This window comes from Hippopotamus amphibius, chromosome 8, assembly GCF_030028045.1.
Source record: "Hippopotamus amphibius kiboko isolate mHipAmp2 chromosome 8, mHipAmp2.hap2, whole genome shotgun sequence".
Classification (NCBI taxonomy): Eukaryota; Metazoa; Chordata; class Mammalia; order Artiodactyla; family Hippopotamidae; genus Hippopotamus; species Hippopotamus amphibius.
This window is the reverse complement of record NC_080193.1, coordinates 11,189,977-11,215,739: the sequence shown is the minus strand read 5'-3', so window position 1 is coordinate 11,215,739 and position 25,763 is coordinate 11,189,977. Positions and strand designations below refer to the sequence as shown.

The 25,763-nt window shown below is 42.6% G+C and overlaps 3 protein-coding genes across 4 annotated transcripts in view; 1 reads left to right on the top strand and 2 right to left on the bottom strand.

Annotated features, from left to right (window-relative positions):
• The window catches only part of TMEM116 (transmembrane protein 116), a 103,929-nt gene extending 80,010 nt beyond the window's left edge, over window positions 1-23,919 (top strand). Inside the window, exons 11-12 of one of the 2 annotated variants that reach the window (XM_057747033.1) lie at window positions 22,218-22,322; window positions 23,888-23,919. In XM_057747033.1, coding sequence (XP_057603016.1) covers window positions 22,218-22,316 — 99 coding nt within the window. In that variant the 3' untranslated portion in view covers window positions 22,317-22,322; window positions 23,888-23,919. Of the gene's footprint in view, window positions 1-22,217; window positions 22,468-23,887 lie in introns of those variants that run through there. The other variant, XM_057747034.1, reaches the window with a different exon arrangement.
• Window positions 4,100-11,302, bottom strand: LOC130859533 (disintegrin and metalloproteinase domain-containing protein 1a-like). Its single transcript, XM_057747024.1, has one exon. The coding sequence runs from the start codon at window positions 9,868-9,870 to the stop codon at window positions 7,219-7,221; it is 2,652 nt and encodes an 883-aa protein (XP_057603007.1). The 5' UTR covers window positions 9,871-11,302; the 3' UTR covers window positions 4,100-7,218.
• Window positions 11,525-25,763, bottom strand: part of MAPKAPK5 (MAPK activated protein kinase 5) — a 37,705-nt gene continuing 23,466 nt past the window's right edge. Inside the window, exons 8-14 of the mRNA XM_057747043.1 lie at window positions 25,629-25,709; window positions 22,955-23,142; window positions 20,930-21,050; window positions 18,241-18,371; window positions 17,865-17,980; window positions 16,733-16,837; window positions 11,525-14,146 (exon numbers count right to left, since the gene is read on the bottom strand). Coding sequence (XP_057603026.1) covers window positions 14,052-14,146; window positions 16,733-16,837; window positions 17,865-17,980; window positions 18,241-18,371; window positions 20,930-21,050; window positions 22,955-23,142; window positions 25,629-25,709 — 837 coding nt within the window. The 3' untranslated portion in view covers window positions 11,525-14,051. The remainder of the gene's footprint in view (window positions 14,147-16,732; window positions 16,838-17,864; window positions 17,981-18,240; window positions 18,372-20,929; window positions 21,051-22,954; window positions 23,143-25,628; window positions 25,710-25,763) is intronic.

The following is a 25,763-nucleotide window of genomic DNA, read 5'->3' as shown; positions in this document are numbered from 1 at the left end:
CCATGAAACTTTTGCCTTATGCTTTCTTCTATGAGTTTTATAGCAAGACAAGTCCTGTGAATGGGGATTGTCCAGGGACCTGCCAGACATGCAAACTAGTAACAATGCTATGGGCATAGGGCTATTGAGGGAGCTCCAAACTGTTCTGCCCATTCCACTGGGTGCTAAGCTTCCTGATTTCACAGCCACTGTAGTTGAGATGATGCAGTTGAGTTGTAGTTGAGATGACTCGTGGGGATCTGAGGAGAGGGCTATGGGAATAGGGCAGTTAAAATTTCACACTCACTGCTCACTGCTCTCCCCGAGATTCAGCTGTTTTTTGTTGCTGTTTATTTGTTTGTTTGTTTTTCTTGTTGTTGTTCTATGACTCAGACTAATTTCCACACTTCTAAAAAAGTTGATGTTGACTGTTTTTGCCAGTGTTATCACTGGTTTTATGGAGGAGGGGGCTTCTGTAGGACCTTATTTTGACCTTTTGGAAGTGCTTCCCCTCTTAACTTCACACGAAGCCATATGAATGCAGTGATTATATAAAGCCTCTTTTGTTCCATGGTAGTATTTGTTTAGTTAGTATTTTTTTTTCTTTTTAAGAACTTTGATTGAGGTACAGTTAACAGACAATAAACAGCATATATTTAGAGTGTACAATTTGGTATCCCAATCTCCCAGTTCATCCCCCCCAACCCTCCCCGCTTTCCCCACTTGGTGTCCATGTGTTTATTCTCTACATCTGTGTCTCTATTTCTGCCTTGCATTTCCTCTTTCATAGTTGTTAGCATTTGCCTAATGTATTGAGGTGCTCCTATATCGGGTGCATATATATTTATAATTATCTTTTCTTCTTGGATTGATCCCTCGATCTTTATGTAGTGTCCTTTCTTGTCTCTTGTAACATTTTTTATTTTAAAGTCTATTTTATCTGATGTGACTATTGCTACTCCAGCTTTCTTTTGATTTTCATTTGCATGGAATATCTTTTTCCATCCCCTCCCTTTCAGTCTGTATGTGTCCCTACGTCTGAAGTGAGTCTCTTGGAGACAGCATATATATGGGTCTTGTTTTTGTATCCATTCAGCCAGTCTGTGTCTTCTGGTTGGTGCCTTTAGTCCATTTACATTCAAGGTAATTATCGATATGTATGTTCCTATTACCATTTTCTTAGTTGTCTTGTTGTTGTTTCTGTAGGTCCTTTTCTTCTCTTATGTTTCTCGCTTAGAGAAGTTCCTTTAGCATTTGTTGTAGGGCTGGTTTGGTGCTGCTGAATTCTCTTAGCTGTTGCTTGTCTGTAAAGCTTTTGATTTCTCCGTCGAATCTGAATGAGATCCTTGCTGGGTAGAGTATTCTTGGTTGTAGGTTCTTCCCTTTCATCACTTGAAATATATCATGCCACTCCCTTCTGGCTTGCAGAGTTTCTGCTGAGAAATCAGCTGTTACCCTTATGGGAGTTCCCTTGTATGTTATTTGTCTTTTTCCCTTGTTGCTTTTAGTAACATTTCTCTGTCTTTAATTTTTGTCAATTTGACTACTATGTGTCTTGGCATGTTTCTCCTTGGGTTTATCCTGCCTGGGACTCTCTGTGCTTCCTGGACTTGGGTAGCTATTTCCTTTCCCATGTTAGGGAAGTTTTCAACTAGAATCTCTTCCAATATTTTCTCAGGTCCTTTCTCTCTCTCTTCTCCTTCTGGGATCCCTGTAATGTGAATGTTGGCACGTTTAACATTGTCCCAGAGGTATCTTTGGCTGTCTTCGGTTCTTTCCATTCTTTTTTCCTTATTCTTTTCCACATCAGTGATTTTCACTGTTCTGTCTTCCAGGTCACTTATTTGCCCTTCTGCCACAGTTAATCTGCCGTTGGTTCCTTCTAGTGCATTTTTCATTTCCGTTATTGTGTTGCATATCTCTGTTTGTTTGCTCTTTAATTCTTCTAGGTCTTTGGTAAACTTTTCGATCTTTGCATCAGGTCTTTTTTCAAAGTCCTGGATCATCTTCACTATCATTATTCTGAATTCTTTTTCTGTAAGGGTGCCTATCTCCTCTTCATTTAGTTGCTTTTCTGGGGTTTTATCCTGTCCCTTCATCTGGTACAAAGTCCTCTGCTTTTTCATTTTCTCTATCTTTCTGCGGCTCTGGTTTTCAGTTCGACAAGATGAAATACTGCTGATAAGGCTTGATACTCTTGTCTGCCCTCTTGTGGAGAAAGCTATCTAGGAGGCTTGCGGGTGCTTCCTGATGGGAGGGACTGATGGTGGGTAGGGCTGGGTGGGCAGAGCTCAGTAAGACTTTAGTCCGATTTGGTGGGCAGAGCTCAGTAAAACTTTCATCTGCTTGTCTGCTAATGGGTGGGGCTGTGTTCACACCTTGTTGGTTGTTTGGCCTGAGGCTACTTAGCACTGGAGCTTACCGGCTCTTTGGTGGGGCTAATGGTGGACTCTGGGAGGGTTCACACCAATGAGCACTTCCCAGAACCCCTGCTGCCAGTGCCCCTGTCTCCTCGGTGAGCCACAGCTGCCCCCACCTCTGCAGGCAACCCTCCAACACCAGCAGGTAGATCTGGTTCAGTCTCCTGTGAGGCCACTGCTCCTTACCCCTGGGTCCTGGTGAGCACACTTTTTTGTGTGCCCTCCAGGAGTGGAGTCTCTGTTTCCCCCCGTCCTGTGGAGGTCCTGCAATCAAATCCGGCTGGCTTTCAAAGTCTGATTCTCTGGGGATTCCTCCTCCCATTGCTGGACTCCCAGGTTGGGAAGCCTAACGTGGGGCTCAGAACCCTCACTTTAGTGGGTGGACTTCTGCAGTATAACTGTTCTCCAGTTTGTGAGTCACCCACCCAGCATTTATGGGATTTGATTGTAACGCGATTGCACCCCTCCTACCGTCTCATTGCGGCTTCTCCTTTGTCTCTGGATGTGGGGTGTCTTTTTTGGTGAGTTCCAGTATCTTTCTGTTGATGATTGTTCAGCAGTTAGTTGTAATTCCGGTGCCCTTGCAAGAGGGAGTGAGCACACGTCCTCCTACTCCACCATCTTAATCCTATCTGTGGACTAAGTTTTGTATGCATCTTCATTTTTGGAATTTACCAATTATGATAGATTTTTTAAATCCATTGGATCACTGAGATCATAAAAAACAAATGAGACAAGCACTTGCCTTCTGAGCACAGTCATAAGAGTATCCTTGAGAGCTTTTTAAGTACAGTGTACAGATTCCTTAGTTAGAATTTTTGTGTGCCACTATGGTTCGTTCCTTTCCATTGCTCTACTCTTGTATTTCTCTGTGTGGGTCTGTCACAATTTAGCACGCATTGTATTATCTGTGAACGTGGGGTTCTTTTCTTTTGGAATGCTGTGAAGAGTGCTTCTATGTCCCTTATTATCTAGTAAGAGGATGCAAATAAGCAGAAATGTTTAGGGTATTTAAACTATACTGTTTCAAAGTGGCATGCCAGTTTACATTTCTAAAGCAGTTTATGAGAGTTTCCATTGTTCCACGATAATACTTGGAATTTTCAGTCTTTCTCTAGTCAAATCATGTGGGTGTATAGTGATGGCTGTCTGTGGCATTTCTCTGACTACTAGAGAGGTTGAACAGCTTCACAAATGGTTTTGAACCCATCCTTTGTATTTTGACTCCACTAGAATAAACTTTCATCCCCATCCATCCATCCAAACTGCTCTACTCCAAGATGTCAGTGGATAAATAACTCTCCATTGTCAAATCAAATGATTAACACTGGGCCCTAATACTCTAGACCTACCAGCAACATTTAAAAGATAATGGGTATGTCTGAGTTACCTTTTTTTTTTTTTTTTTTTTAGATTTTTTAAAGCTCTTTATTGGAGTGTAATTGCTTTACACTGTTGTGCCAGTTTTTGCTGTACAATGAAGTGGATCAGCTGTATTTATAAATATATCCCATATCCCCTCCCTCCCACAACTCCTTCCCACCCTCCCTATCCCACCCCCCTAAGTCATCACCAATCATCACTGCTCTTGGTTTTGAGAAAACTTTTCGGTGAGCATAGTTGCCCAAAGGACACACCAACATTGTATTCCGAAGTTAAGTTAGTAAACACTGGAAGTTTTTAAAAATTTTTTAATACATTTTCAAAAAATTCTGCAAACTAATGTAACAGTTTACTTAGTGCAGAATCGGGTCACCTGTGTTTAACAGAAGTCATTTCTTTTTGCCTCCAACTGGGCCCAGAGAAGAGAGTGGAGTCTGACTTTAAGTTATGAGGACATTCCCAAAAGCACTCTTACATGGACAGGAAGAGATGTCAGGCTGGGCACATCCAAAGAGAGAGGACCTATCCAAGTTTCCCAGGGAGGGGCATGATCTCTGGACTCTGAACTCCCGGAACATTAATACTGGCTACACCCAAGTGTGTTCTTTTCCACACTGTAATATCACTTCCACCTGCCCACACTGCCTCAGCCCCCACCCCCCGCCAAAGTCTGGAATAAAATCCAGAGCCTGAACGTGGCTGTGCTTTGGGAAACTAAGGGAAGGGCCTCAGTCTCCGCTGGCCACAGGGAGCGTAGAGAGGACAACAGCCACCCAGGGAAGGCAGGTAAAGGATAGTGAGAAGGCACTGTCAGAATCTGCTGGGGCAGCGGCTGGCTGGGTCATGAGTGGCTACCAACATGGATTATTGGAAGGTGTAAGCAAGCATTCCTCAGAACCCCCCAAGCATAACGGGGAGAGGAATCAGGCAAAAGAGTGCACTTTGCAGAGGCAGTCACACAACATGCACAACACTGAACCTTGAACCTGGAGATTTCAGACCCGCGTTACCCTACCTACCTTCTCTCTCCTGCCCACATTAAAACTGGTCACTTCCCTGCTATAGTTTGTCCTAAAGTGCTTCAGCCTTCAATGCCCAAACTCTGGGGTTTCCACACATTTTAAGATTCACCTGACAATTTATAAATACGTTCATTTTTCTATCACTCTTTCAGAGAAGGTTCATTCAAATAGCTGTCCTAACCTTTGTTTCCTGCCTTTAACCTGGTCTTGTGAACCTGAGGGTCGATCATAAAGAAGCAACTAAAAATTTTAAATAGTCTATAGAACTTCCCTGTTTGCTAAATATTTGTAAATGTTGTCAAATATTGTGAAGTCCTAAATAGATTTTACTGATTGATTCCCAATTACCTACCTGACTTTTGGTTTTTAAAGGACACCTTTAAGTTAGCTAAGCGTAATTACTCCATACCTAAATCATGATTCCCTTCTATTTCTTCACTTTTTTAGAAAAAGACTGATGCGTGCTAGCTTTTATTATAGTCATCACCAGCATGTGCACTTAGGAAGGTTACCGCTTCTGTTCTCCATCAAAGTGCTTCTCAGCAGAAATCCTCCACATCTTTTGCAGAAGTCTCTAATGACAAGTTGACCCTTGGAGGCCTTCAGTTACCTAGTTTCACTTTTGTTCTCTAAGCTCGCAGGTGACCACCAACTAATAGTGTGCTTTGATTGTTGACCTTCTGGCATACAATGTCCGGAGATTTGATTACCAGCAAATCTCGTGGGCCTGGAAACTTACGTAACTGAAGGCTTGATTTTGGATTTTGCTCTGAAGTTCAGTTTTGTTCCATCAAAAGTAACTAACATACACTTCTTGAAAGCAGAAGCCAGGTCTTATCCTCCTTTTGTTTGCTCCTTTCTGCTCACATAGGATTGGGCAGGTAGAAAGAGGGATTCAGCAAATGTACCATCAGGGACGGATGCTCAGGAACTTCCCCAAGACTCAGAACACCCAACCTGCAGCAACACTGCACCTGAGCAAGGTTTCGGTTGTGCCATGCCTAATGACTGGCAAGGGCATCCATCCAAGTTACCCTCCTAGTTTAAGGTTGGCCCTGGTTAAGTCATTCACTTGGTCAACATTTACTGAGCACCTACGGTGCTGGATAGGATGCAGACCTGCCACTCCATGATGTCAGGATGTCATAGGGGAAAGACTCTTTCATCGATAATGACTACACAGTATGGTAGGTTCATGATGGAGATCAACATCCATTTGTAAGGCTTCTGTTTCATTAGAGTCACTGAGGAAGAAGCCACGTTCTGGGCAATTAAGGACGTGTCAGTTGTCTTCCCGCTTACTTTTTTTTTTTTACTAAAGGAAAAGGCAGTAGAGAATGTAGGTTGTCATACCTGGGGCGGGATGCAGGTTCCACCCCTTACCAGCTCTAGAGCAAAACTCTTTGGTCTCTGTTTCTTCATGTACAAGATGGAGGTCTCATAGGGTGGATGGGAGGATTAAATTAAGACAATGAATGTAAAGTATTCAGCACAGTGTCTTGCACAGAATGGGTAATGTCATATTGTACATGCTTTGTGCTCTCTTTACAGACAATTGACTGCCCTCCAAAGCTCTGTTTCTTTGGACTGTCAGTCAACAATATGTTAATTTAAAAAGGAAATGAGAACTAAATATAATAAGTGATGTAGGAAAACAGAGAAAAAGGAACAACTAATACTTCCAACTAAACTCCATGCTGGACAAGATTATCTCCTGCCTAGGTTGCTCCCCTTACCCCATGCACGCAGGCCCTGGGTGATCAGACCACCGTGCACAAGATGTAGTCCCTTCCAAGAGAGCTGCCAAATAAAGAAGCCCCAAGGACTAGGCTGTATGGAGTCCTCATCTTAAAAGTTTTTTATTTATTTTAAATTATCTTTAATTTAGGAATAGTAACTGTTGGGGAAATTAGGTTACTCAATAGATAACATTCTTAAAGTAATGTGTTATGAGTGGGAAGAACGATCGTGTGATAATCATAGGTACAGATAATATTGTATATCAAACAATGTAGATGGAAGATGGTATGCCCTGAAGAGTAATTTCATGAGAAATTGGCTCAAATGAAAGATGACATTGATACGTATGATTCATGAGAAAAGCTTAAATAAAGTTGTTTCATGAAATGGGAAAAAAGCAAAATATAGAATATTTTATATATGAGTTCATATGTGAATATGTAACCAAATTTTCTAAAGTGAATAATAAAAGCAGGGATGTCCCTGTTCCCATGTTAGTATGTTTCTGTAGAGTATATATCCCAGTCAGAGGTATAGGAGCCTTCAATTCTCACTTCACCTTTGCGTCTCTGAGCCCCTCATTGCCACTCGCTGCTTGAGATATTTGATATTTTTGGATTCTTCCTCCAATACACTTCTGCCGTTGGTTCTCTTTGTCCTTCACTTGCTACCTCTTATGGTGCTGGTGCTCCTGGTGGTGGGCCCTCTGGCGGTGGTGGCGGTGGGACCTCTGGTGGCAGGGCCTCTGGCGGTGGCGCTGGTGGGGCCTCCGGCGGGGGAGCTTCTGGTGGTGGTGGTGGGGCCACTGGTGCAGGGGCCTCTGCTGGTGGTGGCACCCCCTCTGGTGGTGGCGCCCCCTCTGGTGGGGGGGCCTCTCCTTGTGGGGGAGCCTCCTCTGGTGGGGGAGCCTCCCCTCCTGACTCATCCTCCCTTATCACTGGTAGGAATTCCATGAAGAATGCCTCACTAGTCGTTTCCTCTTCACTGTCCTCTGAGCCTTGCCCTGGGGTCTCTACTGTCTCAACTACGGTCTTGATGGTAATACAAAATACTATAATTAACAACAATATTAAAAGAAATGAAGGGAGTATGAAAATTATGTTGCCAACATTTCTAAACTTAGACCTATGGCGAATAGAATTGTAACTTCCATTTCCACCTTGAATTTTAATTGGATTGCCAGGTGGACCACTGTCTACACTACCCCCATTTCCAGGAGTTTTACAGTCAGGGGGAGCATAGCCATCCTCACAATGGCAGTGCCTAAAATTGTTGCAAACTCCTTTCCCATTACACAATTCTGCTGATTCACAGTTGTACCCAAGCTTGGTGTAATCAGTGCACAAGTGATTCACGCAGACTTTGTGTGGGGCACAAAGAGTGCCTGTGTGCACATCTCCATCATCAGGGATATCAGTAGTGTTATAGGCAGCCATGCTCCAGCACCAGTCACCTTCGTGAGCAACCTGGATCAGTGTGTGATTTGGTTTGATTTGTGGTACCTGTCTAACATTTGTGCATATAAGTTTCCCACAAAATATATTATCATCTGCACATTTCAGGTATCTTAAACTAGGTGAGTTGGTAATACCACAGTTTCCAAACCGGTCGCCTTTTCTGTTCATTGAAATGTAACAGTTTTCTGGGGCAGACCTTGCAGGGGACCCGTATATGTCCATGCACTGGTTATCAGGGTTCTTACAGCGACCTCCAGTGCAATAGTGAATTCTGTCGCATGTTGTACCATCTATCTTATAGCTGTCTATAGGGCATTTTCCAGAGAAACCGTCACAATACTCGGGGAGGTCACACTCCCCCAAAGCGGGACGGCATATGAATCCCTTATGTTTCAGTTGGCATTTAACACAGCAGAGTCCATCACTACAGTTTGCATTCTCCTTCAGCCTACATGTTTGGTCACAGCACGGGTGAGTGTCACACTCAGAACCACAGTCACACTGCTCATCGTCTTCTACAACACCATTTCCACATTTGGCATCCCTCCGTAAGCGGCCTTTGTGCCCAGGCTTGTTAAATAGGCAGGCCCCTTTGTGTTCCCAGAGGAACTGGTAGAAGAAGTCAGAGCTGCAGTTGCTGAAGCCACTTTCTTTAGTGATATTTTCACGCATGAGGCAAAAGGGTTTATCTTTACAGATGCAGGCCGAATGGTCGTGCCGAATACCCAAGTTGTGCCCAAGCTCATGGACCAGGAGTGCTGCAAACAGAAGGACATCCTCATGGTGGAAGGATTCTACGGCTGCTGCAAAATCACTTGAACAGGCACCATTGAGGAATGCCTGCCCCATAGCCTCTTCAGGATGGTGTCCAACGATCATGTGGGCAACATCATGCTTCACACGATGGAAGAGCTTCTCTTGTCTCCAGCTATTGAAGTTCCTGAGTGCAACTTGCAGGTCCACTGGGACCTCTATGAGGTCCCCCTCGGTCCAGATCTCCATTCCAGCCAGCACCACCTCTGTGTTTATTCCCCTAGTGAAGCTGTTGGCCAGAGCAATGACATCCATTACTCTCCGGACCGTCTCATTGATGTCACTGCCCCACATTTGGAACCGCTGGTTGTTGACCACGAGAAACATCTCCACGTACTTGGTGTGAGACCACAAGTAGGATGGCACCTGCCGACCGCGGGGCTTGCTGCTCTCTTGTTGCCGGCTGGTGGATGCCACTTGGCTGTCTTTGGAAGTGACACTACAGGAGACTCGAGCTTCATGGGCCATGGTGTACAACATGTGTTCAAACCGTTTTGAAGAGTGTATGGGCTCAATGCCGTAGGATTTTTCCTCCTTAATCAGGATGCCCCTGAGGCCTGAACAGGTGTTGACAGAAACAAAAGAACCTGGGGCTCCTTCTATGTAGCCCTCATAGTGACAGTCATGTGAGATCAAAGGCATTTCTTGCCCCAGGATGCCGTTGTGGTAGCTGAAGACTGGAAAGTTATTCACAAAATAGTCTCTCTTCACCTTCAGGTGAATCAGCTGCTTCTGGCCCTGCATAAAAAGCACGTAGGAGAGCTCTTCCACTTGGTCTTCCCTTCCTTCCACTGCCAGACTCTTGGGGATGACTATTTCATAGGAAGAGTAATACACTGATCCCAGGGCACAGTGCGTGCTTGGCAGAGAAATCACCAACAGCAAGACAATCCTCAAACTGATACGTGAAGATCCTGGCACTGGCCCCAGCTTCAAGGCCCTCTTCTGCTGAGCCCAAGTCTGAAACTTTATCTTACCCTCCTTCAAGGCCACCTGGTTTTTCCATAGAGAAGGCAGTATAGAGGCAGAGTCTCTCACAGACGCTGCCACTGACATGGCCCTAGCAAATCAGTTGATGATGCAGGGCCTGTGTCCAGCAGCAGCAGCTCTCCCTGGCATGCTGAGCCTGGGAAACTCAGGTATTAGCCCCAGATCTATGATGGCTCCTTTATGGGTGGGTGCTGCCCAACTCTGAGTCTTACAGACTTTGGGGCTGTTTCTATTCTTGCTTTACTCTCTTGGCCTTCAGTGGTTCCTTACTATATGACTTCCTTCCAACAGCAACAGTTTTAATGCTCCTTGGCTAAGTTCCCTTTACCCTCACAGAAGGATATACCAAGTAGCAGGCCTGTAATGATTCAGCCAGTACTGTTCCTCAGACAAATTATCCTATCCTCAGCCCGGGCCATACTACTCCTGATATCCGTTAACCTGCTCATTCTTTGAAACCCAACATTCTGGCAGGAGGTCGGGGGGAGGGGATGGGGATTCGTTGGGGATCTCGGAGCAGGACAGAGTTCTCTGTTGCCCATTACCTCTTTTCCTCATTTCTGTAGTACTGAGAGTACTGTTTCTCAGTCCAACCCTCCTTTGTCAGGGTCTGGTTTTTTCCTTTAATTCAAGAAAAATTCTATGTGGATGCACAAATTCTCCCTCATTAACTTTTGTTCATAACAGATGAGTTTAGATATTTTATATCTGCATAGAAACGTAATTTTCCTCTAATAAGAAGCTTTCCTAATGCACAAACATACTAAGTGTTAAATGAAAGGAGTTCAGTTTCGCTATGAAGACTTACAAGTGACTAAGACCAAAGTTCAGTTCCTCCCAACATAAAAACAAACTCTGGAATAAAAATAAACTCTCATTAATCAGGTATCTAGTTATTATTTCATCAAGAAAATAAAAATGGACCATATAAGAACTTTTTAAAGACTTCTTCACTTTTGTGACTAAAATGGAACTGTAATGTCTACAGAAGTCCTTGGATTTGATTTTGACATTGATCTCCTGGTATATTTAGCAGTATTAGTTTAAAGGGAAAAAAGCCCTATCTATCCACATTCCTTGCCCAGTTATTCTCCTTTGCATCCTAAGATGAACTAAATTAAGTGAAATATTTATAATATAAAACCTTTTTCAAAATAAGGGTTATGACTAGAAGTACCACACAAAAATGGAGAAATGCCCTGTATAATTCAAAAAAGAATGGTATAGTGCTACAAGATCTCAGATATAAGCATGAGAGCAAATCAACTCATTAACTATCCCCAATTAATATTTAATTCCTAATACAGATGAGAAAATTTATCATCTGCATCTAGCAAGAAAATTAATACCATCATATCACAAACCCATTAAAAAATTTACAGCAAAAATGGTGAAATGATTTCTAGCTGGATTTCTTTTCTCCTTGTATTTTGTATAAGAGGAAAGCCTCTTATAATTATGTAGCCTGGAAATAATCACAGATTTAAGATGTTCCCCCTGTGTCTTAACCAAACAAGCAGGGCAAATTTGATTAAGTCATTTTGTGGGACAAATGAATCAAATCAATAATGAAAGACCACTTCTACTTTTTAAATAAATAAAAATATAATTTAAATTAAATATCCAATTTTCCAATTCTCAAATTGAAACACATTTTTTTCAATAAATACACGCACACGCAAGCATTCACACACAAGATCTGATTTAAATCATGACTTCAACCAATTCCTTTAACTTGTTCTATCTCAAATGAATACAAAAACAAAACTCTTTTTAAAAAGTAGTTTCTCCTATCTATATGTTTCAGGCGATAAATTTCTGACAGGTGTTCTCCTATAACTTACACGAGACATTAGCCAGAAAAATACAAAAGTTGTTTCGCATCAAGCAGATTAGTAACTATGGTAAAGTCTGAAAGTATTTGAGTGATAAGTAATGGTTTTATAGTAAGCAGAGGGTTAGCAAATCATGTAGGAAAACTGGAGACTCTCCTGCCTGTGAGAACTGTTCTTACAATGTGAACTTTGTGAAGGTACAGGCATTAGAGAGACAGGTCAAAAGAGACAAGGATGATTTTGTTTCACTTCCAGTACATGCGAATTTTATTAGTAAACCTGACTGGTAAAGTTAAAGCAGAATTTGCTACTTGCCTACAAACAAACTCCATAAACAAAACTCCACTTTAAAGAACAAACAGTGCTGAGTCTTTTGGAAGCTGTTGTCTTGTCAGGGAGCTCTGTGTAGGGCAGGACCCACTTTTGAGTAGCAACACTGGAGCATCCTCCAGGGTATTCACAAACTTTCAGCATGGACCTGTCTGGACACAGCCCTCACTTTTGCAGCCAATTTAATTCAGCCTAAAGAAACACAGGCAGCTGCTCAGAGTAAAAGGAAGCATCTTTCAGATACCCTTTTAGATCATCCCTAGAATTCACCACACAGTGAAGGAAGTCATCTTGAGCCTTCAGAAGACACCCAAATAACAAATGTGAGAAGTTAATGGTAGACTGGGCATACTACAAATTCCTCTGAAGAAAAAGAGTAACAAAGTTAATTACTGCCTTCCTCTCCCCAGCAAATACTGAATCTCTGCCCGAAGATAAGAAAAATAATAGGTATTCAGTTGTTCCAGAAACAAGTACAGAGTTTTTCCTGATTGCAACAAGGGATCTATAAGACTGCATTTCACTGAAAAACAGAATAATTCAACCCTAAATTCAACTCTCAACTAAATTTTCTGGTTAGTAAGAAAACATTTTCTTTTTCTCTGCTGCCTGTTAGTTTTGCCATGTTTAAAAGTACTGAATTCTCCCTACAGGGTATCCATTTATAACAGTTATCAATCACCTAAGATTAGTGAGCCTTACCTCAAAAAAATGCCCTGAATTTAAAATTATCTGAAATAAAAGGGAACCAACGTATAAAGTAATTCCTAAGAGATACTTAATGTTTTTATCATATATTCCTACAGTCATTCACACACATATGGGGCATACTAACCAAATGTCACCATGAAGACATGGTGGATTGAGGAAAGTGGAGGAGTTAGAAAGTAAGTGAGCTCTGTGGGGTTATTTTGATTGAAAAGGATGTAATGGGATAAAACTGAATAACTGAGCTTACTGATCCTTTTCTTCTCCTCTGTGAATTGGAGTTTGCCTATCAACTCTCCCATTTACCAACACAGAACGAACAACCAAGAAATAAGAAAATAAATAAAAATGGTTTGTTATGGAAGCCCATATGCACAACAGCAAAGTGGAAAAGCACCCAGCCTTGTTTTCAAGTATCTGATCTCTGGGTCAGAACCATGCTTCCTGAAAATGAACAGGGCTAAATAAAATACATGCAGCCCAGGGAATGCCAACATGAAACCCAGGCAGAAACGTTAGAGAAAAAGGGTAGCTATAAGAGAAAAAACCTGGACCATCTTAGATGCTAATCTAGTAGTCTAGTTTTCATGTATGTAACTTTCTCAGAAAAATCATCCCATGAAAGGGGCCAGAAGAACAGGGAAAGGAAATAAGAAGCAATGGAGCTGGTGGGGGCTGCAGGAAAGGGAGAGGACAAATAGGACCTCAAAGGAGGTGGGAGGGCTGAAGCTCTGGTTAAACATGAAAAGAATAAACTCAATAGAGAATCCCATTAGCTTTAAGAAACGCACCAATACCTTTTAACAAATATGACAAAAAAGAAATGTTACCACTTTTCTCTAGGGAACTAGGGGTAAGAGAAATGAGGGCTCAGCTCCCTGCCTCTTCCATCATGGGAGCTGGCACCCTGTGAGTTCCATCAGGCAATCTGCAACATGGATCCACAAAAATTTCTTGGCACCAGAGCTAATCTACCAATAGTGGAGAAAGTAAATACACAGGGCAATTGAAACCAGATTCCACAGTACTTGATTCAACTGTTTACTAAGCAGAAGGTCAGTATAATTGGTCCTTTGCCTACCACTGGCAAATGGTTTTTATATACTTTATTACAAAGAAAACAATCTTGCTTGACAATATCATCTGTCAGCTTTACAACATATGACTAAACAATCCTAAAGTAATAGTATATCTCCAGGAACAGAGCTTTTCTTAAAAACGAACTATACTATTTGTAAATCCTGTATCTAAATTTATACAGCATCTTTAAGCAATGTGGAAATGAAATTATGATTTATTAATTTACATAAAAATTACTTTATACATTAATGAATAAATTTTCAAATTGTTAAAAAACAAAGTCTGAAACTGTCATTATTGGGATTCATGGGATGTGGTTTGCTCTTCTATCACTTGCTTCACAATTTCTGCCAGTTTTAGTCGATCTACTTTATCTGTGAATCCACGACCTAAAACCCAAGAAAGGAAAAGGTCAGTCTCCAAACTGGGAGATAATAAGATTCTTGACAGGGACCCAATAAGGTACACCTCACCAGTGTCAAATTCACCCTCACCAATGGAGGAACCATCCCCAATACTGGTCAAAAGCAGTTCAAATCCCCCATTTTTCAGGTAGAATTGAGCAGCTTATTAACGTCGCTGTAAAAATCCAATGTTGAGTACAATAGCACAGAAGGAAACCACAAAGGACAGGTTCTTTGTAATATGTCTACAACAGAACTCATATTCAGACTATATAAAGAACTCCTACACATCTACAAGAGAGATACAACTCAACAGAAAAATGGGCAAAAGAATAGGCAATTCACAAAATCTAAACTGCCAATAAACATTAAAAGTGCTTAAGCTCGTAAGTCATCAGGGAAAGGCAAAGTAAAACAACACTGCAATACCAGTAGTACTTATTAATCAGAATGACTAAAATGAAAAAGACAAAAGCAAGTACTGGTGTGGTTAGAGAATAACTAGAACCCTCAAACACTGCTAGTGGAAGTGTAAATTGGTATAACCACTTTGGAAAACTTGTGGCAGTACCTACTAAAGCAAACAGATGAATATCTCCATAAACCAGCAACTCCAATCCTAGATACATAAGAGAAATGAGTTCACCAAAATATTCATCAAAAGATATACACGAGTGTTCTTTTTTCACCGCAGTGCTCTCCTGAATTACCAAAACCTGGAAAAACCCTACATGTCCATTCAACAGTAGAATGGATAAATATAAATATTAAAAAAATGTATATATATGGAGAAAAAAATACATGAATATATATAGAGAGAATATATATATATATTTACATACATACATATATGAGAATGAATTGCTGGTACACACAACAATATGGCTGAATCTCACAATGTTGACTAAAATAAGCCAGACACAAAAGAACACAGACTTGTCTGACTCCATTTACACAAAATATAAAACCAGGCAAAACTAATATATACTGCTAGAAATAGGGATCATAATTTCCCTTGTGGAGAGGGAGGTAGTTAAAAGAAGGCACATGTTCCACTACATGTTCTAGGTGCTGGTTACACAGGAGTGTTCACTTTGTGCATACCTCAAATGTGATCACTTTTGTGTACTGATATTTCAAAATATTTATTTATTTAACTTTTACTTATTTATTTATTTTTTTTATTTATTGGCTGTGTTGGGTCTTTGTTGCTACACATGGGCTTTCTCTAGTTGTGGAGAGCGGAGGGTACTCTTCATCGTGGTGTGCAGGCTTCTCATTGCCCTGGCTTCTCTTGCTTGCTTCTCGGTGTGTAGGCTTCAGTAGTTGTGGCACATGGGCTCAACAGTTGTGGCTCACAGGCTTTAAAGTGCAGGCTCAATAGTTGTGGTGCACGGGCTTAGTTGCTCCATGGCATGTGGGATCTTGCTGGAACAGGGATTGAACCTGTATCCCCTGCATTGGCAGACAGATTCTTAACCACTGTGCCACCTAGGAAGACTGACTGACTGACTGACTGACTTTACTTACTTACTTACTTATTTATTTATGGCTGTGTTGGGTCTTCGTTGCTGCACACGGGCTTTCTCTAGTTGTGGTGAGCCAGGGCTACTCTTTGTTGCGATACTCGAGCTTCTCATTGCAGTGGCTTCGCTTATTGTGGAGCATGGGCTCTAGGTGCGTGTGCTTCAGTGGTTGTGGCACATGGGCTCAGTAATTGTGGCTCCTGGGCTCTAGAGCACAGGCTCAGTAGTTGTGGCACAGGGCTTAGTTGCTCCGCAGCATGTGGGATCTTCCCAGACCAGAGATCGAACCCGTGTCCCCTGCATTGGCAGGTGGATTCTTAATCACAGTGCCACCAGGGAAGTCCCTCAAAATCTTAAAAAAAAAAAAAAAAACTCAAAAAACAAAAGCTAGGGGAGCCAGTCTCCTCCAAGTGAGGGAATGGCCAGGCTAGCATTTTGGATTTCTCATGTCCAAGAATCAAGCCAAACAATGAGTTTGCTCCCTTTCCTGAGCATCCTAGACCTTAAGTTTAGTTTAGTCTGCTAAAGTAGAAAGACAATACAAAAGCAGCTGAAAAAATACACCTCCACCTTGTTTACCTGTGGGGAAAAAAATTCAACGAGTAGCATATTTGGCACTCTCTATGCTTTAGTGAAACAGGTCTTCTCTAAGCTAAGCAGATTAGTAGCGCAGACTCTGGTACTTTGCCCTCTTGCTCCCCTTCAGAGTATACTGCTCCTTAATGACCTGGTGAACAGCTCAGGTATCTGGAAGGAGTTCTGAGATCTGACAACTTTTTGGCCAAGTGGTGTGTGACGGGGTTCTGCAGCAATGAATCTGCAACACATAATTTATTTGAACTCTGGAAAACAGGCGAAAGGGCCAGATGTCCAGATATGCCTAGGCAGTTACTGTAGGGCTAACCCCCTGTCCCACAATACTGCACTCACTCTCCAGCCGTACTTTACCTGAAAACAGCCCCAGCTAAGCCCCCAGAGATCCTACACGTTCTAAACACAATTACTTCTCTGCATTCCTGGGGAAAGGCATAATAAAGGCTCCTACCATTCCAGCTGAAGCTTTGCAGAGTATCTCTTAGGAGTTTGCATTCCCGGTTATATTTCCAAGCTTCCTGCACTACTTCATTCAGCTTTTCATCTTCATTCTCTCCTGTTGATAAAGATGAAGAAGAAGTTGCATTTTTCTGCAGCATCATGGGATTTTAGTGTCAGAGATGGAAGGACGTGATGTCTAACTTATTGAGAGGCAACGATTAAAGGTGCAAGCTTTACCAGGCTATCATTACTGCTGTCACTACATGACATGTAGACTGCTCCTGCTTTCTGAACTCTTCCTACTCTGAGTGCCTCACAGAAATCCCCTGATGCCCACAGAGTCTTAAGCACTGGGGGATGAGAAATAGGCATTGTCAGACTATTGCTGAGCAAAAGCACCTGGTTAACCAAAGAGACCATGAGAGGGAGGGAGAACAAGGCTGAGTGGGCTACCTTCTTTCTCCTAAACTCATTTCTTACTTTGGAAGGCTACCTGAGGTACACTGTTCTGAAAACCCAAGGACTCTAGGAAGGCTGGTCAACTCAACAGTTTCCTGGCCTACTACTTTGAAGCATCTCATTCATCTGCTGAGAAAAGCCCATCAAACCCCATTAAGTGGAAAGAGAACACACTGAAAGAGAGCTCTCACCCAAAAAGACTTATGTGTAAGTCCCACTCTGCCCATGATACAAGTAGCAGCCAGGGCCACTTCTGAACTTAGGAGGTCTTCTCTTTATATTGACAAGTTAATGACAGCCTTGTACTCTAAGGGCTCTCGATATGGTGTTTCCCAACCTTCTTGACCTTCCCAACTTAATCCTGACCCTGTTCACATTTTCCATCCTCTATCCTGTGATCTCATTAACAAACTGAGAAAATACAAAATTGCATGCTGTGCCTGACACTGGCAATTAAACCCAAACTAGAAATGTCACAGGAAACCAAAGGTGGGGCAGCACCTACCACATTTCTGAGTCCCCACTGTCCACTCTTTTCAGTGGCACAGACTATATGATGTACTTATTTTCTCATAACACAAAGATGAAACTGACAACTTCAAATGAAACCACTCTTTTAGTCACGTACATGTGCTCACACACACAGACACGCACAGAGCATTTATAAGTGGTGTGACCTTTACCAGCCTGGGGGAGAATACACTGAGCAATCACATCTCGAAGCTTTTCCAAGGCAACATTTGAATCCTCGGCTCCATTCTCACGGTCGTGGATATAAACACCATCCTTTGGCTTGGTGCTTTAGAAGTTTGGGAGAGAGGTAATAACAAGGTGAGACCCCAAAACCCAACTCTTAACAGATATTAACTCTAAACATAAGGCAACAGATTTTTCAGATAAATAACTATAGAGTATCTCCAACTTCTGATGCTATTTAAAGAACTTATCCTTTCCACCCTCTTAAGAGGCAAAAAAGGGCAGACCCCTGGCTGACCTTTTAGAACCCTGCACTCAGCCACACCAGCCATGAGCGAGAATCGAAGAAATAAGCTCAGTTACCCGAGTAATTTCCTCTTCCTTAGAATGGGGTTGTTCACAGAGTGCAGGGGTTTGAGGCTGACTTTTAAGTCCTGGATTCGCATGTTGGCCAACTGTTCTGCATGGGCCTGCTGGATTCCTGCAACCACCGCCTGAATGGAAACACTGTCATCAGCTTTTCACATTCATTTCTGGGCACATAAAAAGCCAATCTAAGAGAGTGGGAAGGAGAATCTCAAAGAGCTAAGGAGGCAGTGTCATTCTCATACGGGCAGTATGCAAGCTTTGATAAGGCAGAGGACTCTTCCTTATGGGTCAGCAGGGCCCAGGGAGTACCAGGCCAGCCAAGGGCTCTGCAACAGCTAGCCCTTCTTCCCTGGGGGGACAGAAATGCAAGTAGGAAGTACCAACAAGGCTCATGTTTATAGTCATTGGCAAGGGCAAGTGTAAAGACCGTAACACACGTACCCAGGGGACAGGTTAGCAGCCTACTGCCTGAGAAGCCTCCCTGACTGGCATTTATTCACTGCCCCCACAGTGTAGACAGTCCCCTCAGCCCCAATAGCTCTGAACCCCAAGCATTTCACCTGGTGAACACAGTAGACCCTCACAAACTGATCTATAAGCCAGTCAATTAATTTACAGTGAGAAATAACTGTCATAAAGTCTAGCACTCTTCAAGTCTGTCTTTATGACCAGTGGGTTCTCTCACTTTGGGCAGACCAATGAGGGAAGGCAAATAATCAGCAAAAAACTTTGTAAGAATGAGATGATTCTACTTCTATATTTAAAAAAGGACAAACTCTGAGAATGTGTGTGTGTCTCCCCAGAAAAAGACCAGGAAGGATACATCAAGCCATAGATCACCTCACCTCTAAGGGGTGAGACTGAGGCAGGGTAAGGAAAGGGAACTTTTGCTTTTTATTTTATATACTTCTGTGTTATTTGAATCTCAACAACAAAATTTGACAATTTAAAAAAACAGTTCCTTGGCAAGCATGCAATTAGATCAAGAAGAGTTCAAACTCATTTAGGGAACTATAGTTACTGGCCCTGGCTACATGCCCCCAAATCCTTACATCTATTTCCTTCTCATCAGTGAACAGCCCAACCAAAAAGATGGGAACACCTCAAGTCGTGAGCTCAGGCTCCATCTCCTAGGCACAGCTTACATGGACACTAGTTTCTGCATACATGGCCATTTTTTCTATACTTTCAAAGTTGACCAGCCTGCATCCTGACCACATCATTTCTTTAAAAATGGGAATACACTGTCACATTGCAGTTCCATCCTGCAGGGCCAGGAGCTACTCTTCCTCATTAAGAAGATTATGCATATTCACACTTGCCTTCATTATACACTAATCTTAAAGTAACTCCAGAGGGCAATCTTATTTCTTCATTTCCAAGATCTTGAGGAAAGCCACACTATAACACACAAGTGCTGACAACCAGAGGATTTAAGTAATCCCTTTGTATTCTGGACTGACCAAACAAACCATTTCTGGACTACTGGGCACATTTAAACCAGGAGGACAACTGCCCACAAATCAGAGATAGCAGAAAACTCTGTTCCTTCTATCTCTCCTTTCTCTCTCATACTCCAGCTAACCTAAGGGAGGTGTTAGCGTTCTTTTTTCCTATTCACTTATTCTCTCACACGTCAACTCCATCCCCTCTAAATGAGTAACACTCAAGTCTGTCACTGCCTTTACCTCTCAGCCAACACTCTGATTCCACACCACACAATCTCATTCATTTGAATGTCCATCTACCACCTTAAACAATATCTAAAACCTGACTTCCCTTCAGCCAAACCAGCCTCATTCCTGATTTCCCTCTGTCAATGGTATCACCAGATATGCCACCCACTGTCCCCCTGTATCTAGTCAGTCATGAAAAAACGTAGAAATTTGTGTTCAAAAATATTTAGCCTATTCATTCATCTCTACTTCTCTGCTCCTAGAGCAGCTGTAGACGTATTAGGTTGGCAAGCCTGCAAGTCTAACTAACCATCCCTATTAAATGCCTTCCCTGTGGCAAATCTCTTCTCAAAAATCTACAGTAGCCTCTCAATTATGTCCTACTAAGACTTAAACCCCTCTGTCTACTTTCAAAGCCAGGCCCTTCCACATGCATTTCACCAACTTCCTGTCCACGAAGCCATGCTGTTTCTCCCAACAATGAACTCCAGTCTCTCGTTTTTTGCTCATGTTTTTCGCCATGCTTGGGCACACATGCTGTCTACTCAAATGTTTCCAAGGCCAGCTCATACCTAAACATGTTTTCTTTTTCTGAATTCCCATAGCCTTCACAGAAAGTTTACCATGCAAATGCTCTGATGTCTGAAAATGTTCCCTCTTTGTTTTGTGTTTATTGGTGTTTATTGGTCTTTCCAACCAGTCTTGTTTAAACCCCTTGGGCAAAAGGATGCTGTCTGATACTGCTCTGCGCCTCCCAACCCCATGGCACAAATATGGAGGGTAGTCCTAGTCCTTTGAATGTTCCCTTTGTGTGTTTACCAGGCCTTGACCTGGTCTTTTATGGAAAAAAGCTCATTTCCAATCCTGATCTTCGGGAGACCAGAGATGTTTCTCTGGGAAAGACTGTGTGCTCTGCACTGTTTTGCCTTTAACCCTTCACTGAGTCAAGCCCCTGCATTCCTTCCCAACACAGCCTTTTTAGCCAAAAAATAAGCATCATTCAAAACCTTATCCATCATCAGTTGAGCAGAGGGTAGCACATTATCCAGGGCCTCAGTTGAGTTGAGCCAGGGGTGATCCAACACTCCCTCGATGGTAAGTCTTTCCTCTGGTTTGACCTTCAAGAGCCTGTGGAGAAAAGGCCAACAGGACTGCCATGCACAGTTGCTTCCAGAAGGCCCAAAAGTTCCTGGGTCTGGCTCTAACCAGCTCCAGCTTCTGACTTTCTACCAACTCTTACAAGTCTAAGCTTTCCATCTGTAGGACAGAGGTGGGGTTCTCGTCCCTAACCGTTAGTTGTGAGGGCACTGTGTCCTTAGGTGGTCCTTTCTATACTTAAATAAATTGATATAAAAATGCTAGGAAAAGGCTTAAACCAGTGATACCTCAGACTTAGTTCTAGGTTCAGTAAGGTAATCTTACATATGGCTTACAGTTCCTGAGACACTGAATCCCCAGACTAATGTTTCTAGGACAGTGGGCTATAATTTCCAAAAGGGACTCAAAGTGCTCTTTTGGCTAATAGTGGAAACTGTAAAATTAGTTGAGGGGTCATACAGTTCTGAAAATCCAGGTTGCTACTTGTGATAAAACTCTTAGATGTCACCATATGGCAGGACACATACCCTTTATTCCAAAGACTTTCAAAAGCTAAAAATCTAATCTCTGAGAAGGGGATGGCATTTCCTTCCAAGCCTAATGTATTGTTCTGTACCATCGGTTTTTTGACCATAGTTCTTTACATCTTGTACATTTATGCTGATGCAATTCCTAGCTCACCCTGGCATATTCCCTGGGCCTTTTACAGCACCTCCTTCCAAACACATAGCCTCCAATTCCAACATCAGAGTGAGGACAACATGCCTACTTGCTCTTTCCTGTTCTCTGTAACCTTCTGGATCATTGTGAACAAACAGCTTCAGATTCTAAAGAAAAGATTATTTGGAAAAGAATCTCAATGCCGAAAGAAGATAATCAGTATTACTCTAGGGATAGAAATATACACTATAGAACTGCAAAGAACCACTTGGAGGGTATTGATGTTTTGGTTAAGTAGCTGAGAATACAGCATGGAAAGAGCATGGGAAGAGAGACGATTTAAACACTGCCTCCACCCTCCTAAAAAGCTTTCACTTGTATACTTTAGAAACTAGTCCCTTTTTATGTACATAAACACCTAGCCAATAGGACAAGTTCACCTCTGAAAGAGAATAATCTCCACAGAGAAACAGCTGTACTATTAGGAGGCAGTTCCCAGGCACTGCCCCTTTAATGCTTGTCTTTGTCACACTACAGATGAAGAAACTGAAACCGGAAGAGGAGAAACTACTCAACGAAGACCAAGCAGTCAGAATACCAGAACAGCATCCAAGTCCTAGGCAGTTGAGCCTCTGACTCAAGGTGGGCAGAAAAAAAGCAAATACACCTCATATTTAGGTCTGACTTCTTTCTTTACCCTCCAGCTAATTGCTCTAAAGGACTCTGAATGTCAGGTCTCCCTCATCCACTCACTAGCCCTAATTCTTCTAAACCTTTCCATCCCACGCCAGAGCAACCAACTAGCAGTAGGAAGGCCAGGAGGTGGGGTCCAGGCCCTGCACAACCAATCACACACTCCCACAGCAGCTAAGGAATGAAAAGCCAAAAGCATCACAGTCATTTTAGCACCCCAGTTCAGTTCCTGGAATCACGTCTGTCCCAAATGACCGGCCTCCGTGCAGGAAGGATACACCAGGGGGGTTACCATTTAAGGTCCTGAATTAATGCTCACAAATACAATGGCTACCAAGGGACCTGGATTCAACCCTAGGGACAAATTCTAGGAATGCAGCAGGAGGGAGCAACCCTCCAATTTAGCTGAGGTGTGGACACTGAGAACTCTCATCTCAGGCTCCAGGGAAAATTTTCCGTGATGCTAAAATGAGAAGGAGCATGCCTGAGATACAAATTATTTTTCTCTACCCAACATTCCTTTGTGTTCCACCACTTTTAAGGCCTCCCTGGCCTCCCCGCCCAGTGGCCTGGGGACTCACTTCCTCACAACATCTTTGGCCATCTCTGAGATCTGGCTCCACTCTTCCTCTGGGAACTCAAAACTGCCTGTCATGATCTTTCTCCGCATATCCTTTGGGATAGTCCGGCTGTGGTGTTTGGAGTAAAAAGGAGGGTATCCGCACAACATCACGTAGATAATCACCCCTAGGGACCACAAGTCACAGCTCTGAAAGCAAAAAGAAAATGGTCACTCGTAGCAGAGGCACAGCTCAAAATAAAGCCCCTAGGACTGACCCAGAAACAGCCCCGATACATACAGACTGATACCTCCGAGAATCACTTAACAGAGACTGGAAAAGTTTCAGGAAGTCTTAAGAGAATTAACCTTTCTCTCCTTATTTGCTATGTGCTACCAACACTACATATATGCACGCCATATACACAAGGGCAGTCTGGGGTAAAATAGTCACTTTTATTCTCACTGCTTAGGCCCAAACTGCTATCTAATTACTGGGTACAGATGTAGGATACTTTGTCCCCAGCCAGAAAAGTAATAGATGTAAGCCAGCTGGTAGTGAAACATGTACTCTGTCCACCTTGGGAGCATTGAGGGTGCAGGAACAAAGCAGCTAGGACACAGGCGGGCTGACCCCATAAAATAGCACAAGTCATTTTATAAAGGTCCAGAGCAGTTTGACACAGATTAGGGATAGGCACTGTAGGGAAGAACAAGAGGCTGAAAGCAACGAAGGGTTCATTGTGCCCATTTGCAAGACCATTCTTGGGGACGATACTCTGAAAGAAACAAAACTGCCACCAACTACCATGTCTGTAGGTATTAAGGTGATTTCACAGCCTGTAGTCACAGCATGCTTATTAATAAAGGATTCCTATTTTAATTAAATCCAGCTTCACCTGCCTTGGAAACTGGGCCCTCAGAGGCTTCAACCCAAGCCTCTCTTGAATTGCAGGACAAAAGCAGTGTCTGCCTTGGAAAGGCAGCCCAGGGAGCCTACCACTGTGGCCACACGCTCCTCACACCACAGCTGTTGTGCTGCTCCAAGAGAAGCCTGGAAAATGAGGTGTCTTGGGTACTCTCAGCCATGTCTTGGCATCATACTAGTAGACATTTATAGATGACATGACCCATGCTGTAGAACATAATTATAAAATTAGAGAGGTGAAAGAAATCTTAAAAAATAGTTCAAATGAGGAAGATAGTTCACATGAGCAAACTGATACTACAGAGACCTTGTCACCTCTAAGGTCATCTGTCAAGAGTGAAACTAAGTGCATCAACCAACATCATGCGGCTGAATGGTGGTGGAGTACAGCAAGTCTCTTGGCCTACTGCCTCTTTTTTTCTCCCATTAAGGTTGATGTATTTATTTAATTTTTGAAAATTTACCTACATCTTTTTACACTATTTTTATTTGAAAAATTATTTGCAAATGTAGCATTCAGTGTTCACTTAGTTGCCAATATAAAGAGTATATAACTAGACCAACAAATATACATATTCAAAAGTAATATGAACTTATTATTTCAATGTATTACTCATCTGTGGAGTGTAAATTTTATGAATGCCATGCTAATTCACGAACACCAGTAGATTCACAAAATGGAATAGGAAGAGGAGAAAAAATATTACTAGGAAATAATATATCACATGAGAATCCATTGTAGTCACACTGAGAAGACTGTATCAAGTAAATCAGTATCTCTGTTAGGTAAGTGCTTCTACCACTCAATTCCTGCCTGCACTGGGAAGCAGGAAGCAGTTTCTGACTGATACTATAATCAGCACAGCCCTTACTTCCAACCTTCACTATATAGGCACAGCTGCCAACAGTTTTGCATTTATAGGGCAAGAAGGTGTGGTGCAGTGCTTACTGGGGCACTGAAGAGTGGTAATCATGACAGTAGTTGTTTAGGGTTCTGGTCATGCTGTGCCAGTGTCAGTGCCACGTGGAGGGTCCCCAGTGCCACAGAAGCCTATGCGTTCTTTGATATGTATGCCTGCATGTGTGCACGCACACGCATTAGGAATATGTGGGGCCCTCTAAGGTGTGGGACCAGCAAGAGCTGGCCTGCCTTTTTACCATCCTCAGCTTCCTGTCTGTCATCTATATCACTTTGAGTCCCCAAGCAGCATCATTTTCTTCTGATCTACTCAGTGACTCCAGGACCTCTAGGACCTGTTTCAAGAGGCCCTAAACCTCTTGTACTTTAGAACAGAGAAGCTCGATGTGTAGGCTACAGATTAAGAACTGTGACAGGACCATGTAACACTCAGGAGCACTCGATATGTGTAGTAGACACTGCTCTAAGTTGGGTGTTTTATGGGGTTGGAAAGAATGGCACCATAAATGGCTAAGGAATATTCTCTGAAATGGCCTTCACCTCAAAAAAGCAAGACAAACGTATCTTTTAAATGTGATCAGTGGACTGTATAGCTAGCCAAATAAATAACCTCCAGGTGACCACAGCCTTTGGTTCCTGCTGTAAAACCTAAACTGGTTTGAATCTTATTTCATCAGACAAAAATTTGAATTCCAAATACTTTTCTGCACATGTGGCTGCTTTCAGACTCTTGGGCAGCAATATTAAGGAATAAGAATAGAATTTGCCATCTTCCCAGAGGGCCACAAACACCTCATAGGAGAAGAGGGGCTACACCCAAGGGGTAAAGATTAGTATCTCTTCTCCTACCTTGTTATAAGTGTAGGGTGTTGGCGAGGTAGGTATGATGCCAGATTTCTCCTTCTGATGCCTTCTCTGTGCCTCCAGTACCTGTCAGAGTCATACCAAAGCGGACAATTTATTGAAAATCACACTAGTGACCTG